General features: G+C 39.9%; 1 protein-coding gene across 1 annotated transcript in view; it reads right to left on the bottom strand.

The window, feature by feature from the left end:
* The window catches only part of fa2h.L (fatty acid 2-hydroxylase L homeolog), a 35,907-nt gene extending 16,326 nt beyond the window's left edge, over positions 1-19,581 (bottom strand). Inside the window, 1 exon segment of the mRNA NM_001089238.2 lies at positions 19,271-19,581. Within this exon segment, the coding sequence (NP_001082707.1) occupies positions 19,271-19,534 (264 nt within the window). The 5' untranslated portion in view covers positions 19,535-19,581.
* Positions 19,582-20,184: the final 603 nt, after the last annotated feature.

Here is a 20,184-nt window from a genome sequence, read left to right as displayed (position 1 = left end):
CAAATCTGTTATAGTCTGTTATATCTGTATAAAGTGGAACCTCAATTTTACATCCCCTGATTTAAAGTTTCCCCTCATTTTACATTGTTGTTTTGTGTTCCCACCTATATATTATGCACAATACATTTCCCTGATTTTACATTTTCCTGGATTTTACACAATTTTTTTCTGGTCCCCTGAAAAACGTAAAATGGGGGTTCTACTGAATGTGCACACACAAATTAAATAGCATTGTTCTAACTGGCATATAGCACCATGGGGCAGATGATGTAATAAGAGTATACCACAGTAAAATGCCACCACTTTTTATTCTTTCTTATGGGATTTTAAGAGGTGTATTTATCTATCAATGGATGAAAGTTACAATTCACCATTTAATAAATATGCCTCTAAAATCCCATAGGAATGAATAGAAAGTGGTGGCATTTTACTCAGGTAAGCTTTAACTTCACACTTTGATAAAGTGTGAAATAGAACTCCCCACTGTAGATATGTACAAACTATGTCAACTTTCATACAGCATGTGATTATTTGATGGCACACATTAGTAGACCGATCTATTGCTATGAACAGGCTTTATTCATACAAAACTGTCTTATATATGGGTTGTTATACATAATATAATACATATGAATATCTTGTAAATTATATCCTTATAAATGGTGAGTTCTGATGTCATCAGTTATAAACGTGAGTTCTGATGTCACAGGACTCACTGAAACTTGTGTATTATAATAAATAAAGTACCCCCAGTTGCAAAATGCCTCGGGGTTCCATGACCTGTATAAAAACACCCGGCCTCCGGCCTCGTGTTTTTATATGGTCATGAAACTCCTCGGTAACTTATAATATCCTTGTATTTTACAAGAGGGGGTACTTTATTCACTATATATTTAGTTATAATGACCTGCTATTCCCATGGTATATTTTACTGTTAAGGGAATCTGCCATCACCATATCACAAGTCAAGGTCACAGGCTCAGAAGTGGTGCAAAGTACAAAAACGTGGCATTTTTCATCATTTTTGTGCACCCTGCAACTTTTCCTCAGCATAGTAAATTAATCATAATATCATAATTGTCTTTGTGCGATAAATACTAGGAATAGCCAAGCCAGAATAAAAGATGATTATCCCTAATAATGGAATGATCTAATGGTAACCTCCAAAAACACAGATTTCACCCTCCTTCCCTTTAAGCCAGCTTTAGGAACAACAGGTGGTTTGAAAAATATTTTTTAAAAAAATCAAATATTATTCTATCATCTAATAGTTTAGTTATTTGGCGCATTATGAAGTACAACATAGAAAAAAAACACAGTACCCTTTTATATATGTGAATGGAACTGCGCCATGCTCCAAAGTACATACAATCTAAGGTCTAAGATTTGTTGTCTTTGGTTAAATCTGTACTACCATGGGAGCCAAATCTCCTTAAAATGCCATCCCCTTTACTACGCGATTTGGCTTTATTGCAGGAAAATGTTAAAGAAGGCACTTCCTGTGATAAAGTCAAATGTTGAAGTGCTTCATAATGTGCTATATAACAAAACTATTAGATAATAGAATATTATTTGATTTTCAGAATATTTAACCAGGGGATGACAAATTTTACCATGTTACTGGCAGAGAACACAAAATAGAAGAAACACTACACTAACAAAATCACAATGATAAAGGTGGCTACCATGTTTAGCCACATTACATTGATTGCCAATTAATGGCATGTGTCAGCATTTAGATATAGAGTTAATTAAAGGAAAATAGTTGATGCCTGAACTGCAGGTGAACTGATAAGAGTGGAAAAATCTCAAAAATCATGACTACATATTCCACACAAAGAAAGAGAAACATTAGTCACAAATCAAAGCTCACTCACATGGACAGGCAAACATCTAAAGGAGAATAAAAGGATGCTATCCTAAAACATTAAATTTATTTCCACTAAAATGAGAAAAAAAAATCACGTGTGCACTATTTACACACTGCCTCCATCTTTGGCTTGCATCTCCATTAGTGGTGGGCATTGGAGGGTGAACAATGATGGGTTGGTCGTATGTAGGGATTGAGCAGGCACTTCCAGAAACCAATCTTCCAGGCAGACTTTTCAGTTAAAAAGTATTTACTTTGTTGAAGAGCGCTAGAACACAACCTGTTCTAGCGCTCTTCTAAGATTGGTTTCTGGAAGTGCCTGCTCAATCCCTACATATGGTTATCCGCTCCCTCAGCTGAAGGTTCACGGCAGTGCACCTGGACCTCTTCCTTAGACTGGTTCACTTTGAGACCGAATAAGACCTACAATTTTTACCTATTGGTGTTTTTGATCCTAATGATGGGTTGTTATCAGGTCTGGACTGAGAATTTCATTTCAGGTACACAGAGGCCCAATCAGCCCACACAGAGGCCCAAACAGCCCCCACCAGCCCACTAAATCCTGACTTTCTATTGCACCTAATAGCAGCCCCTCTGGCATTTGCCAGAACCCACAGATTACAAGTCCGGGCCTGGAACTTGTTATTGCTGTGCAAGACTTGGGTTTATAGAAGTACACATGCTCCTTGCCCAGGGTGTGGAAAGTATTACCAATTACTAAAAGAGTCTACACTGGGAAAGCAGTGAAACCTGACAAACAAGAAGCTCAGAGGTTCTGTAATTTTCACTCATAGACATCACAGGGCCATTTCAGATGTTGCCAAATTAGGAACCAACTTTCCTTATACTTTTATAGGATAGTTGTTCCAAAAAAAACAACAGCCTCAACATTTAACACATAACTGTGCCAGACTTTTACCCAGTCGTAACAAAAACAGTATATCTTGAGCTTCACAAAGCTAGACTATATAGTAAGGTAGCCATTCAGATGCCATTTGTATCCAAAGACAATGCACAACACATAAACTTATGTAAAAAGCTTAAAACTTGGATCCCTGAGAAACGTAAAAAAAAACAACAACTTTACATTAAAGTAACAAATACTCAGAATCACAGTTCTTTCTTCTTGTTAAAACCCAGTTGTGTTGGGTTGAACAGAAAATAAGCATCTGTAAAGTACAAAGTTTTCCTGGTTTATGATCTCTAAACTTTGTGCCCCATGGATCTCCTTGTGCACAATGCCTCATATTAAACTCCTACATTTATCAAGCTGATAGAAGTTTTGCATACTGAGATTGGAAATGCCCTTTGCCTGTCGATTGTACAGATTAGCAATAACTCTGCTTACATAACTAACAATCTTTTGCCCTTCCCTTTCAAATTCACTGTATACAGCACTTATCAGTTTGGGCTTAGAGGTAACTACAGCAGTTGCTATGCAGTAAAGCTTTACTTTTTTTCTTTACATTTGACAGCTGTGCTCCAGAAAGGGCAATATAAAGGGAAGTGTATCCTAACGAGTGAGTTATGAGACAACTTAGTCCGGCATCAGATAAGTTGGGCTAGTGAGTAATCATGAGGCAAAGGTTACAGGTGTTTATGTGACCAGAAGATGATATTGCAGATCATTTTTTTCAGTTTTTCAGTACAAGTGAAAATTTGTTTGTAAAGATTATAACAAATAAGGTTATGAAAATATGGCAGAGCCAAGGCTTTATTTTACAGATTATGATCATGTTTAAAAGTCCAGGCACAGCTTCCTGCTAATAAATGCAAATTTTCCTCCAATATTTTGTCATAATGTGCCATCTTCTTCTCTTCGGTAATCTTCGTATTTTATTCCTTCCCATAGGCAATTTCCGTCACTTCTGGCGCATGCGCAGTTGTTGAGAACTGGAAGATTACTTTACGAAGATTACCGAAGAGAATATGGCGCCGTGAGCTCCGCTGTGTTCACTCTGCATGTGCACTCAGTAATCCTACAGGGGACACAATTCTGGGGTAACACTTAGCAGAGGGGAGGCAGGGAGGGGGGCCAGTGGGGACTTATCACAGTGGGGGGTTGAATTCTCCTTTAAAGACAATATTGCTACACTTACACTTACTTACATTACAATAATTTCACAACATTTTACATTTGAAGAAAATACACACAAGGATGGTGTAATTAACAAAAAAATACTTTAATTTGAAGACCACAAAAATATAAAACGACTAATCACAAATTGGTTTACAATAGAACTGTCTGCATTTTACAAAAGGTTCATTTTAAAGTGAACTACCCCATTAAGTATCTTCTGTGGTAGATAATTAGATAAATACATGATTTCTTCTCGTATCTAATCTAAAATACCCACAACAAAGGGGCAAAGGAAGGTGGATTTTTTATACAGAGCTCATTACTTCTACTTTAGCTAATTATAGGGGAGACAGTGAGTGTTCGGTTAATTATTTGTAATAAATAATGACTGTTTTAAAGTAAAAGCATAGTAATAAAATGTGCATTTAGATGTATATTACCCCTTTAATCAATTTTGTATGGAATGCAGTAAATAACTTTATGGCAAAGGTAAATGTTATAAAACTGTTAATATATTATGTATGCTATGTATATGAATAACTTTATGGAGCAGAATGAGTTACTTTATTATGCCTGCAGTATTTACTGTATGTATATTTATAAAGTGAGAAATGCAGAGCTGTACAATATATAAAAGTACACATAGAGAGACAAGTAACATAAATACAATAAGTATATATACATAAGTACACAGAGTTTAAGTGCCATGTAGTAAGAGAGGCGCTAGCGAATCAGGAGTTAAGAAAATGCTCTTTTTAATAGCAATTATATTTACAAATAACTTTATAGGAGTTTTTCACCTTCCAAACACTTTTTTTCAATTCAGCTGTTTTCAGATTGTTCACCAGAAATAAAGACTTTTTTTCGATGCTTTCCTTCTTTTTTATTTTTAACATTTTTCCAAAATTGAAGTCTATTGTTTGTGTTTCTGGTGCTTCCATCTGGCAGCTCAGTAATCCAGGTGCAAAACTGGTACAATTTGCTACATTAGTTGATACATTTTTTAGCAGCATCTGTGGAGTATTAGCAACTATTGTATCAATTAACACAGTTGCCTTTGATGAAAATCAGGGATTCTGCTCAGTAGTGCCACAGATAAGAAATGTATCAAGTAATGTATCGATTTATATATACTATATATGGTAAGCGAGCTGCAGTGGGTAGACAGGAGGTGAGAGTTGAGTGAGCTATGTGGTACAGTATATTTAATAAAACTAGCAATTGCTTTGTATTTTACATACTTTTAACTCAAAAAGGCCAAACACAATTTATTCTAAGCTATGGATAATCAACCTTAACCCATACAGTTGTTACAAAACTTGAATCCCCAGGATCCCAAGCAGGCTGACCTGAAGTGAAGACTTTTTCCCTGCCATTGTTCTGCCATTAGTTCTGAAGCCATGACAGTACAATCTTACAGATAACAAGAAACATTTTGACAGATACTCTGATGGTCATTTTCTGAAACCACCAGTGTCCTAAAACTGAACGGAATATAAAATTGCCACACCCATTCCATGAACAAACACTTCTTAAAATTCTTTCCAAGGTTAGAAGTTACAATGCTAAGAAAACACCTTGTATTGGAGCGCTACTAGTGTCCTTTACCTGCGTTTTCCAATGTGCTCCCCTCTGCTCCTTCTTCCAAGTACACTAACAGTCATAGCATCAGTCCAGGGTCGGACTGGGGGGTCCGGGGCCCACCGGGACTGGTGTCCAGGGCCCCCCTCTGGCCCCGCTACCTACTTGTTCGGCGAATCCCTGCTCGGCGCATCGCGCATGCGCAAACGGCGCGCATGCGCAAACGGAAACGGCGCTCGGCGCGCATGCGCAAACGGCGCTACTATGCGCCGAATTTGTTTTTATTATTTTTAAAAAACAGTTTGGGAGAAGGGGACAGTCCGACACTGCATCAGTCTGTTCAGTGAATGCATGGAGTGTGTTGCCGTGTTTACACTCACAGGCGCGTGTGTGCGAGTGTGCCTGTCAGTGATCATGGAAGAAGGAGTGGATGAGAGCAAATCAGAAAAAGCAGGTGGAGGGAAGAGATGAACAGCTCTGTGAAACACTAGCCCACAGGTAGCCATAGATGCACAGATAATATCATACAAAACAAATTTTCGTACAATATTCGGTGCGTGTATGGTGGGAAAAGAGCCAACCAATATTGCCAGAAGACTTGAATATCGGTCGGCTCGTCGATCGTGCTGGATGGAAAATTTTGATCGGGTGCCTTTGAAGGGACCCAAACATCAGCCATTGTTAGTGCTAAATCGTCACGTGCAGCTCTACACGTGTGTATTGAATTGACGATCTTCATGTTGTGGCATACATACAAGGAAACATTTGTTTTTATTGGCAAAATGTATTCCATACTTATTTATACAGCACTAATTGTAAACCCAGTACAGTGATTTTTAGTGTGAAGACACACTGAGCTACTAGTAGCAGCTACAAAATAGATTATAATTAGAAGTGGCTTTGCTAAGACACTATGGGGGTTACTTACTAAAATCTGAATTTATCTCATATTTTATTACAAATAAAACCAAGAACAAACTCCCATGCCTGATTTTAGCTTATTTATTAATTTAAAAAAACTCTATTTAATCGGATCACAGAAAAATTTGATAAAATTTAAGTGAAAACCCAAAAAGTAGCTGCTACTAGTAGCTCAGTTGCTACTTGTAGCAGCCACTTGTTGTGGCTACATAATACCCTGCCGTAGACAACACTGAGAATTGCCTCTGCTAAAACACACAGGGGCAAATCACTAAAGTGCGAAGCGCCTAACGCTAGCGCAAATTCGCCAGCGTGACGTCATTTCGTTACTTTGCCGATTTACTAACGGGTGCTGGCGTAAATTCGCTAGCGGGACCTACTCTAGCGCTACTTTGCACCCTTACGACAGGCGAAGTTGCACTATGACGAAGGGACGTAACTACGTTAATTCACTAACTTGCGCATTTTACTGAACGTTACCTCTTGCGCCAGACTTGCCTTCGCCACCTCAGACCAGGCGAAGTGCAATAGAGTACATAGATAAATATTTTCTAAGTCCCAAAAATGCTGGTGTCTTTTCCTTTTTTAAGGGTGATAGGCCGAAAAAGATCGTACATTTTTTGGGGTACCCTCCTTCCCCCCTACATTTCCTAACATATGGCACCTAAACTATACAGTGGGCATGTGTAGGGCAATATAACACCTCTATTTTATTTTATGAAGCTTTCCCAGGCTTGTGTAGTGTAATGTATTTGCTGCTACATATACGTCCAATGTACTTTAACTTGGTGCCATATGCAAATTAGGCATCGGCAGCGTAACTGCGCTTTCCTTGACGAATTAACACTAGTGCAACTTCGCTACCTTTCGCCTCCCTGAGCGCAACTTCGGATTTTAGTGAATTAGCGGCGCCCTGGCGAAACTTCGCCTGGCGAAGTGTAGCGAAGCCTGCGCTAGCGAAACTCCGCAGGTTAGTGAATTTGCCCCACAGTGTCTTAGCAAAGCCAATTATCAGTATTGCCTATTTTGTAGCCATGACAAGTAGCTGCTGCTGCTACTAGTAACTCTGTGGGGGTTATTTACTAAAATCTGAATTTATCTCATTTTTTTATGAAACAAAGCTCAACCAAATTCCCATCCACAAATTTGCCTTATTTATCATTAAAATAACTTGAATAAATCGGATCTGGGAAAAACTCAATGAAATCGAGCAAAAACTCTAATTGTACTTTTCAAATTTTTCTTCCGAATTGCTTGATTTTTTGGGGTTATTGCGAAAACCCCAAACTTTTTGGATTATCAGGCTAAACCCACCGAGAACCGTGAGATAGGGACATCTGCCACTGACTTATACAAGTCAAAAATATAGGATTGATGGCAAATTTTCAGATTCTGGCTTTTTGTAGCACAAAAAGTGTCTTTTTCCACAAAAAATTCGAGTTTTGACCCCAAAAAGGCTGACCAGAAATTCATTTTTAGTAAATAACGCCGTGTGTCTTCATCCTTAAAGGTTCACCTTTAAGCTAAATTTTAAGTTATAGAATGTTCAATTCTAAGAATCTTTTCAATTGATCTTATTTTTCATCTTTCTATTCAGGCCTCTCCTATTCATATTCCAGTCTCTTATTCAAATCAATGCATGGTTGCTAGGGTAATTTGGACCCTAGCAACCACATTACTGAAATTGCAAACCGAAGATCTGAATTAAAAGCTAAATAACTCAAAAACCACAAATAATAAAAAACAATTGCACATTGTCTCAGAATACTACCATTACTAAAAGTTAACTCAAAGGTGAACAGCCATTCTAAGGGAAATGACAGATAGGGGACTTTATTGCCCACTGAAAATTTCCTCTTCTGTGGGTGGCAAAGTGCCTGCAAATCCACTCCAGATCCATTGAAATTGCTGCATGCAAAACATTTTACATGCTGTGACCCCTGGTAATTGCACTAAAGTCCAGAAGAAGGTAATTTTGCACTATTACCCTGGAATGACGCAGTTATTAGGCACTCCCCGGTGATTTTAATCACTTACTTCCTACTCCAGAACCACGGAACTTGCTTTATATAAAACTCTTCACATGCAGTGTGTGGGCACGAGTGGGCGTGCAGCAGGCAGATGAGGGAGAAAAGGAGGAGAACGATGTGCTCTGGGCCCTCCGAAATTCTTTATCATGGGGGGGGGGGCCAAAGAAAGCGACCACAAGGAAAAAAGTGCCCTTATGCAGCTTTACTATTACTAGCTTAGTTAACTTAATGTACATGGTACTTTCTTTTTATTAGATTAATTGGTCAAGAATAAAGGTTTGTTTAAATAGAACACAGTGGGAAATGTGAAATGTATGTAGATCAGATATTACAATACTGTGGGGCTAGCAGAAAATATGTAGTATCATTAGCCATTTAATATAAAAAAGGAAATATGTAATTATTATATATAATAAAACAATAACTAGGCGGTGATGTGTGCAACAAGGCATATCTCACAATAATAGAACTGCTTAGGGGCACATGAATTAAAAATACCTTGGAAAAGTTCTGCAACCATAGTATTTTTGAACATTAATGTCTTGATACCTCCAGTAGACAAAGGAAAAGTAACATTTTTGTGTGTCTTTCTAAATTTCCTAACTGCAATTATAATATTTCAGACTTTTACATTCAAACAAGAATCAGATCATTTACATATGAGATAATATGGTTGTGTATTAAATGAACAATAACACCAAAAAATGAAAGTGTTTTAAAATCATATAAATATAACATATTGTTGTGTTGCACTGGTACAAATAGAGTGTTTGCTTCAGAAACTCTACAATATAGTTTATATAAACCTGCTGCTGTGTAGCCATGGGGGCAGCCATTCAAGCTGAAAAAGGAGAAAGGGCACAGGTTAAACAGTACAGTAGATAAACAATAAGCTTTATACAATGGCATTCTTCCAGCGCCGATTCTAATGAAGACGCCGCCTGAGGCGGCTCCTTAAATGCCGCCCCTTCCCTGGCAGAAACACTAGTGCGGAGAGCGCAACTGCGCTCTCTCGCGCTAGTAAAGCCGAATTTCCGGTTTCAAAACCGGAAATTCGGCTCTTTAAAGTGACAGGAGCGGCTTTTTGCCGCCCCTGGAAACTTATCTGGCGCTGCCGCCTGAGGCGAGCGCCTCAGCTCGCCTCATTGGCGGAGCGCACCTGGATTCTTCTGTTAACTACTGTGTATCCTGTACTTGAATGGCTACACAGCAGCTTGTTTATATAAATTATAGTTGTGTTTCTGAAGCAAATACATCAGTTTTCCCAGTACAGGGCAACGGGATATTATTTTGTCATTCCATTAAACACTTTTTTTTTGGTGTTACTGTTCCTTTCAGTGATTTCTGGTTTTACTAATTCCATAATCCTGTACTCTGTAGGACACGATTGACAGGATTATTGAAACAAAAATGTGACATACCGGTAATAAAAACATAAAATTTTCTTAACAGATTGTATTAATATTTTTCTATGGTTATACTATCTGGTTAAGTGCAGCAGTCTAGCCATACAGAGAGTGACGTTGAGGACAGTTGACTCAGTTTACAAGTTAATAAGTTATTTATACATTTTGGCCTCAATTTTGACCAGATATCACTTATCTGGCCAATCAACCTGAAAGCCATCAGTGTGAACAAAAATATATTTGGCCGAGACAGATGGCACACCTTGAAAACATTATCTGAAATACTGGTTTCTGTGAGCTCAGTTATAAGCAAAAGTCTATGATGCATTGTTTTTCTTCTTGCTCTGATTTGTCTTTATCAGAATGTGATATTAAGAACGTGCTACAAGAAACAGTTGTACACCACATTGTAGCTGACAATTCTTGCCTAAAAATCAAGTATGCAAACATTAGCAGAAATTCTTTTGAAGTCAATGCAAAATTACATCTGCTTTATTAAACACTATTTCCCAAACTTCTTGGGAACAAAATTCGTATTGTTTAGGATATTTTCCCTACTGTGGGTGAATACAGTGTGAATACACACCAATGGGCAATACTGGATACACATTTGGAACACCACTGCCCTAGAGAAAAACCTTTAGCATAAATATTTTCCCCTGTAGGTTAAATGGGTAATTTATGGGTAGGCACATACATTAAAAACCAGAAAAACAGTACATTATACAAATAGTATACATCAATGTACAGGAAACTTCAAAACCACTTCATGGTTTTGTTTCTTTGGCCATGTGGCATGAAATGTGGCAAACAAAACATAATTTCCCAGAAACTGTTCACCTTTATATTAACTTTAGATACAGTATGTTATAGATTGGCCTGTTCTTAGCAACTTTTTTTTATATAAGTGTTTTCTGGTTTTGGAGTTTTGGACTACCTGGTTGCTAAGAGTCCCTAGCTATCAGATACAGAATTCCAAACTGCAGAGTTAATTAATGCAAAGACTACAAAGAGCAATCACAAATGAACATAGAATAATGATGTCTACATTATATTGAAAGTTAATTTAAGATGAACAAATCCTTTATTATTGCAAGTGACTTGTATCTGTGAAAGCCATGGTTATTCTGCCGTCCCCACTACACAGTTCAATGCTGTCTCTTTTTTATAAGTAAGCCTTAGGTCTAGCTGAACAAGCTACCTGCATTGTCACATTGTTGAAGCAATGGCCAAAGCACTGGACAATAATCTTTCTCTGGATAGAGACCTTCTCCATCTTTCCAGGATTCTACTGGTACTCCAGTAAGTCACCAGCATTTGGCTTCACCATACAAGATGCTGACGCTGGCATAATATATTTCTAGATAAGAGCATGTTGCTGCAATGTGCATCCCTTTCATTGTGGATGGCCTATACATATACAGTACATATACACCAGATGGAGCAATGTCATACTTTCACATTAAGCAACGCTACCCTGTATAGCATAACATCTACAGCTGTAGACACAAGGTCATATATGTTCATATTTGATATTGGATTGTAAAATACCAATCAAATGGTATTACAATGATTGAAATGTACTTTTCTAATTATCTTCACTAGACCTTTATAAGTCATTGTTTGTTTTTAAAGAGCAGCTATGACTGCTCTAATGTAGGAGCAGAAAACTACAGACAACTACAGCTACACTGACCTATCCAAAGAATGTAATGATATATATAATTTGCAGCTGTGTTAGGTACCCATGGTACCATTGCACAGTTCAAAATGATTTAGTGGACCTGTCATCTACACATAAAAAGCTGCATAATGAAAGTACTTTGCAAATTAAATATGAACCCCCAAAAAAAATTTCATTAAAACATCCATACCTGTTATAAAGGTGTTTAAATATCTAAACTGTCAATCAAATATTACCTGCCCTGCCTCTGGCATAGAGAAGGGGCAGTCAATTACTTTCACTTTCCATTCAGCACTTCCTACATGTCACTGCTCTCCCCACATTCCCCCTTCCCTCCTCAGGCTCTATAATTGTGTAGGGCACTGCACATGGACATTAGGTCCCCCATTCTGGTGCACACACAAGATTTTGGGGTGATACACAATTTCTCTTAATAACCGTGTCCACAAAATGGCAGCTGCCTGCTTGCTGTGATTGTATAATTCCAAGACAGAAGGAAACAAAATGTAAATAATAAATACAGTGTAAGTAAAGTTTATTTTGCTCAACTAACATGATAGAAAAGAATTTGAAATTATTTCTTAGGATGACAGGTCCCCTTTAAATACAGAGTGTAACAAAATAAATATACAGAATCTAGGTTTATGAATGTGTATTTTATTGGGTTAGTGACCTCTTGGGCAAAAAGAGTATGCCTGCAGGGTCAATTGTCTGACCGCAGGATTTATGCCAGGAAACAGAACTTTAAGAGGGAAAGCAGAAGCTCAACCTGTGACTATGTCACAGATTTACATAGTGTTGCAATGAGGGATGAGGCTGAGAAATTCCAATGATATCGAATTTATTTGGGTCTTGATTCAACAAAAATGTAATAATTGCAACAGAGCATTATAAGAAATCACAGGTTTGTATGTTTTTATTTTAAGCAATTTGGAGATGTTTTTTTGAATATTCCTGATTAAACAGGAGAAGAAATGAATGGAAATGTGATGCACCTGCTTTACAAAGGCCTGAAACAGCAGACCCATTGCCTTACCATGCAACAGGATGAAGAACTAGCAAGTAAAACAAACAAAGCTCAGAACTCGGGTTTGTGCAAATCATTCCAACATTTTCTACCCAAGGGCCATCATATATCACATGCATGGCCCTCTAGATACTACATCGAATCCACTATTTTAGGATTCGGACAAATCCCGAATCCCTTGTGAAAGATTTGTCCGAATACCGAACCTGAACCCTAATTTGCAAATTTGCAATGTAAATTAGGGAAAGAAGGGGGAAAGAGAACCGCACGTGCAGGCAATGGTTAAAGAAAATTGACTTCCTTGTTTGTGTACCGAAAAGTCATACAAACACAAAAGGCCAAATCTTGCCCGAATGCTGCATCAAATCCTGGATTCGGTGCACCCCTACTAGATACTGAGTATAACTAGACAGCAGCCACATATGTTCATAGACATATACAGTAAACCAGTGTGCTTCTTGTCATGAGCAGGGCACATAGCTAGGGTGCAAAGTTGGGGGGGTGCTAGGCACATACCTCTTCTATTGCCTATCTCTAATCTAGGACCTTGTTCCTAAGTTGTTCTCCTAGCCCCCCATGAACAATATGATTAAGTGTGCTCTTTCGCGCATGTGTACACTCTTCCATATATATATGCACTTGTTTTTTGCATGTGCACGGGAGCATGCACAGTAGAACCTGATTCAGCACATAGATTGAACTGCGCATGCTCCTCCAAGATTGGTGTAGTAAGTCTCACAAAAGAGGATAAGAGTGACAAGATTTGATTGTTTGGAGAGGCAAAACGAGTGGGTCCTGACCTGATTTTGCCACCACATTCTGGCAGTCCAGTCATCCACTGGGGCTTACAGAGACCCATGAGATGAGGATCACATCAACATGCCAATGCTCTTTTTGTCCAACAGGATTTTAAAACTCGTCTGATTGATATTTCTGTTTTTCAGCCAGATATCAGTGGGGAAGGTTTTTGGTGGGCCTCATACATGGGCAAATAAGCTAACCAGCAACTTCAATCTGCTGTGTATGGTCATCTTTAGACATAGAGATAAGCATCTCAATTTCCACCAAATAGCCCATTTAAAAATATGTGCTACATTTAAATAAACAGATGTTACTGTTTTGTATCTTATACAGAAACTAGAAAGTTTTGTGCGAGTTCAATATGACCATTTAACACCCACAGGGACATTAACCAGTTCAAATGAGCTTCATCTCTTTCTGTTACCACAAATCTTTCTTTTGGTCAGGGGATGCCATAATACACAATCCTTTCACCAAGACAAAGGTTAACAATAACCCTTTATATGCAAAATTTTGCCCTCCAACCATTGGATCTGACCTGTCCAATTTCAACATTTCATGGAATACAACCAGTGGCATAACTGTAGAGGAAGCAGACCCCGCAGTCTGCGGGGCAAGGGAAAAAAGGGAGGGGGCCTACTGAGGGGTCTGCTTCCTCTACAGCCAACAAGAACCCCCCCTTCCCCAGCCGCTCTCTTACCTGCGGCGGGTAAGCAGAGCGTGTCGGCACGGGTGCATAGTGGCCGGGGTCTGGGCGTGGAGTGGGCGGGTCTGGGCATGGAGTGGGCAGAGTCCGGATGGGAAGTGGGCTGGAGGATGGGGGTGTGCTGGGCCCCTCTGGAGATTTTTTTGCAGGGGGGCCCGGCACTCCACTGAGAATACTAAATGCAATCAGGTCTGGACTGAGAATCAAAATAGGCCCTGGCATTTCAGGTACACAGAGGCCCACACAGCTCACACAGAGGCCTAAATAGCCCCACCATCAGCCCAGTTTATAGTGACTGTCTATGACAACTTACAACAGCCCCTTTGGCATTTGCAAGAATCCACAGATTGCCAGTTCGGGCCTAAATGCAACAAAACACATGCATTGGGGTCTTCAAAGGCACTGAGCCTAATGCTGCCATCCTTTTACCCAAATAACACATGCCTGCCATCTGACCAATCAAACTGTACCATGCTATAGTATAGAAAAACTATTTAGCAGACATTGTGGCAAAAGATAAACATATGCCAAAGGGTATCCAGCCAGAAACTTAGTGGCTTTATGTGGCCTTTTACTAAACACAGGCTAGTTGGCTTTTCACATTTCATAGCAGCGGTGCCTTCATTTGCCTTAACTAATTTCTTAGTTATTATAGTGAATGGTGAAGTTGGACCCATGGCTAATGAGCAGAGCATTGTGGCAAAGCACAATATATTTACCAACGGGTTTTCAATTGTACTAAGCTTTAAACTGCCATTACAACAAGACTAATGGCACATAGGACTGTGCCTCCTCTTCTCTCAACCTCCATTTTCTCCAGATCCAAAGAGAAATTAATGTGCTCCCATCCACTTCTTAGGGTTTCTGCACTGCCAGGAACAGTGTAACCTGTGTGCACACACAGAGAGAAGATAGAGATGTAGAAATGCATACGTTTGCATTTTGACGCTGATATCGGCTCTGTGTATTGGAAAGAAGGTGAGGCACTGTCCTGGGTGCCATTAGTCTTAACTCACACGTCTGACTATCAGACCAATAAGACTGCCATTCCATAGTACTGGAGAATTATGTAGCAGGGAATTGTTGCAAAGAAGAAAACATATATATAAGGGTTTTCAAGGGCGATGAGCTTGGTTACGTGATCTATTTGCCTGCAAATTTGATTGGTTTACAAGCATTCCTACCTATATGAGCAACAACATTGCAACACGTAATAGCATTAGGGAACTATTTAGAATGCAAATGTTTTGCATGGCAAAGTACTTTATTAGAAAAAAATATTCTATTGATGCTGGATATGTTGCCAAGTAAGAAAAAAAAACACATTATTTAGTTCAGGTAATATAATATATATAAAAATGAAGAGCTGCTTCCCTTTAATCTTGTCCATTACAGCTAAGCAAACATCTTAATATCCTACTACTACAACTCACATACTTATTGTCTTTCCCTTTTCCTAACACTAAAAACTAAAGTCATTTTTGTTAGTGATATTAACTTGTAACTCTTTTGCTGAAATTCCTTTTTACTGCTTTATATCTAATCTTCCAGCTATATACCTTTAACCCCACTCCATATTTTTCCATATCAGTATTTTTTTTTCTGAAATTTGAACCTGCATGCATGTGCCTCCACCTTGTTACTGCTTAAACTCCTTCACCTTGATCTTTCACTCTGCTCCCAAATACCCAGTGTTAGCTTGTGTTTATCACTTCTGTGCCCAGCTTCTCCCGAAGTGCAACACAGGGCCGCCATCAGGGGGGCACAGGGGGGTACAAGTGTACCGGGCCCGGGCCTGAAGGGGGGCCCGGCAGTGACGCACTTTTCTAAAGAGACGGGTCCCCCTTAACAGTTTTTTTTTAAAAAAAAAACATTCTTTGGGACCCCAATTTTTTTTAACTTGTAAGGGGGGCTTTGGCACCAATGTTTTTTTAACTTGTAGGGGGGCCCTGACCACCAATTCTTTAAAAAAAACTTTTATGGGGGGCCCTGGCACCACAGTTTTTTAACTTATAAGAGGGCCCTGGCCATCAATGACTTTTTATAATGTGTGAGTGAGGGGGTTACCTGTTTTAGCACTGATGTCTGTGTGTGTCTTTTAACTGTGGTGTGCAGTGGGCGGGATCTGGGGTGGGGCTTGGGGGATTGGTGGGCGAATTTTTGTACGCGGTCCGGTGATTTCTAATGGGTGCAACATACCTACTCTACAGTATATCTGCCTTGCCTGCCTCAGATCTATTGCAACTCTGTACCTGCCAATCCTTATTGTTCACCCTACTGCTCTTTATCTCTGACACTGGATTCACTAATAAAAAAGGAAATATAAGTATAATATAAAGAGGAAATACTGATTGATCATGTTCATAGTTTCAGCTGTATTAGAATTGTAACACCATAGCTCACGTACTCATTCTGTGAAACATTTCATGTGATCTTTGTCTAATGCTCATCTATATCTTAGGCTTTTATTGCCACACCCAAAAGGTGTGCCATTGCTATCTCCTGGATGACATCAGCTGGTTCCAACAGGTACCTGTTACCCTCTGTTAATCACAAACTAGTGCAACATTAGTGTCTTCCCATAAACCCTAATGCCATTGCTTTTCTCCTCACTTAAGAGCCGTGTAAATAATTTCGGTGAACACAAGTGTAGGCTAACACCACCAGTCATTTTATCAATTCACTTGTACATCCCAGATCTAAGATTTCTAGATAATGATCAGTTTAATCTTTACAACACCCCCCACACACACACACTTAGCAACCTTTAGCTTTGTGTCAATGTTACAAAAATTCCTAAATTGTCTTTATGTATGTAGATATATATATATATATATATATATATATATATATGACGTGTTTGCACGCAAAATTCTTTGGCTGCACCACAATTTGTTATATGCGGCAGCCTCAGAATTTTCATGCATATAAAATCAACTTAAAGGGAACATGCATCATTGTTCTGAACTCCCTTTGCCTAGATGGGTCTTGGTCCAATGCTGACAGCCAGTTGAATCCAGCTAGAAATCCATTATCCAGAAAGCTCCAAATTACAGGAAAGCCATCTCCCATAGACTACATTGTAATTAAATCATTAAAAAAAAATTAAAAAAATTAAAATTTTTCGCTGTAATAATAAAACAGCACCTTGTGCAGGTATGGGACCTGTTATCCAGAATGGATATCACTATAAGCCATGCCAAGGTGTTAGTTGTAGTAAGTTATACTGGGGATGGAGGGCAAAAAGATTTTCATGCTTCCACACATATAGTGATACGGACACGTTCCTGTAGAATGAAATACACATTTCTCCTCTACTAATGATTTTCTAGTGTATTCAGTTTAACTTGTCTCCCTTGACAGGAATCTTTTCACATAATGACAAATAACTCTTAAGTGTTACAGGTACGGGACTTGTTATCCAGAATGCTCAGGACCTGGGGATTTACAGATAACGGAACTTTCTGTAATTTGAATCTTCATACCTTAAGTCTACTAGAAAATCATGTAAATATTAAATAAACTCAATAGACTGGTTTTGCTTCCAATAAGGATCAATTATATCTTAGTTTGGATCAAGTACAAGCCACTGTTTTATTATTATAGAGAAGAAGGAAATGATTTTTAAACATTTGGATTATTTGTATAAAATGGAGTCTATGGGAGACGGCCTTTCCGTAATTTGGAGCTTTCTGGACAACAGATTTCCGGATAACAGATCATAATAATTTAAATATAAATATAATTAAGCCTTAATGGGAGCAATACGGTCTTATTGGGTTTATTTAATGTTTAAATGATCCTTTAGTAGACTTAAAAGTATGGAGATCCAAATTATGGAAAGATCCCTTATCTGGAAAACACCAGGTCCTGATCATACTGGATAACAGGTCCCATACCTGTACCTACTAGGCCAGAGTGACACCGGAAGAAGTCCCAGTGGGCCCTGGCCTTCATGGTTTTATAAGCCTCTCGAACGAGAGCCAAGCCAGAAACCTAATAAAGACTTTTTAAGATTATACATAATTTGTATGGTGCTGTGATTTTGTTACTGAAGTATTTAGCCAGTTGGAGTGGACAATCTTGCACGTGCACCTGTCTATCGAGCTTGTGGTTTGGGTGAGTGCTGACCAATTGTTCCACTTGTCCATCATGGGTCACACAGCCAATGAATGTCTGTGATCTGAAGGGTGGGAGGAACTGCTTGCCGGTGGCCTGAATTTAGCAGCACCCAGCAGAAGCAGCAAGAGTAGGTGTGCACCGGGGTGTGGGGTGGGTCATGGGTCAATGGGGTGTTGGCCCTGGTTACCTGAGACACCCAGACCACATACTGGTGAGACTGTCCAACTGCTCACTGGAACCCATAGACTGCTCAATATATTGAAAAAATAAAACTGACCAGAATTCCACAAACCAACAATGAACAATAGGTGCATAATGTGCCCACCAATAAGTGTATGCTACAATTTGACGTCTTAGGGTCAGGGCCCACAGGCAGATTCAGGGAGATTAGTCGCCCGGCCACAAGTCTCCTCTTCTTCGGGGTGACTAATCTCCCCAAACTGCCTCCCCGACGGCTAAATTTTAAATCATCGGCGAGATGGCACTTGGAGCGATTCGTTTTCCGAAGTTGCCCAAAGTTTCCTGGTCAGGCAACTTCGAATTGCTCTGAGTGCCATCCCACCGCCGATTTAGGGTCAGGGCACACAGGCAGGTGCAGGGAGATTAGTTGACCTGGGGGACAAATCTTCTCTTCTTCGGGCGACTAATCTCAGAGAATGTGCCTCGTGCCCTGACCCTTAAGAAGGAGAATAATGAGAGGGGAGGCAGAAAGGGTAATTGCTGGGGACTGTAATGGTACAGGGGCAATATAATGCTAGGGGGGGAGGGGCTGTGCCATTTTTGCTGGGGGCCCAGTTACTGGCTGTAAGCAGCACTCCTTTACCATGAGCACAAGTTCCAGTATAAGGGCATCATGACTGGAATCCAATGGGCATAAAGAAGTCTAAACCATAAGGTGAAGTGTCCGTTGGCAGCAATTGTACAATGAAAGTGTAAGTCTGGCGTCACACTGCCAATCCCTGCTGTCACCAGTCCCAGGACATTGTCCGGTCACCACATTATCCGCCACATTAGCCGCCACCTGTCCTCCAGCTCAACTCACCTGCGGCTTCTGTTCCTGGGGCTCCAGCTCCCCCACATAATACTGCTCCAGCCAGCGGCGAGCGTTCTCCGAGTGACGATGAGGGGCTCCATTCAAATCTGCCTGGATGTCTTTCCCTGCCCGGTCCTGCAGTAATCGCTCCCCCCCAGGATGGAGGTTGACAAAAGCCGACACATCGTACACTTTGTTACCGACAAGGACCCAGCACTTCCCGGCGGAGCATTTGTCGCGCAACTCAACAGGTGAAACCCGGCGCGAAGCCATGGGAGACAAGTGCAAAGGGACCGCAATCCTAACCCGCTACAAGTTCTACTGGGAAACTCCCAACCGACAGCCGAGGGACCCACGCCCCGCCTTATCTGCATACGATTATATATTCAACAGCCTCATGCTGTCCGGCTTGTCCCGGTACTTCCCTATGGGCGAGGACGGGCGGGGTCTGCGATGAACTAATCAGGTTTACGTTTCACCTCCTAGGGCTAGGAAACCGGCCAGGGGCACAAGGTGGGAGTGACGGCTGTCACTGAACTGCCTGAACTAGCTGACAGCAAGCAAGGCTGTGTGATTGGAGGAGGCAAGTCGAATACCTCCCAAAATTTTGGAAATAAAAAGACGGACAGAAAAGTTGCTGCAGGTAGTGTGGCGACATTTTTTGACCACGCCCGTTTTGTGACCACACCCCCTAATTACCATGTTCATTTTACATAATTTATAAAAGTTTGAACATATTTCTGTGTTTTTTTCTAGTTATTCTAGTTTTGCTAATGAAGGTGAATTGCCCTTTAAGCCCTTTTCCCCAGGGACCTGTTATCTTATATTGTTACAATGACTTATTTGCTTATCTCGAAAATTGTTACAAAAGTATCTTATCTGAACCTCCTGGCTGTTCTGGGCTCTCTGCTGAAAGCCAATTA

Source organism: Xenopus laevis, chromosome 4L (genome assembly GCF_017654675.1).
Source record: "Xenopus laevis strain J_2021 chromosome 4L, Xenopus_laevis_v10.1, whole genome shotgun sequence".
In the NCBI taxonomy this organism is placed as follows: domain Eukaryota; kingdom Metazoa; phylum Chordata; class Amphibia; order Anura; family Pipidae; genus Xenopus; species Xenopus laevis.
Note: the sequence above shows the minus strand (reverse complement) of the source record. Positions and strands in the feature narration are given on the sequence as shown.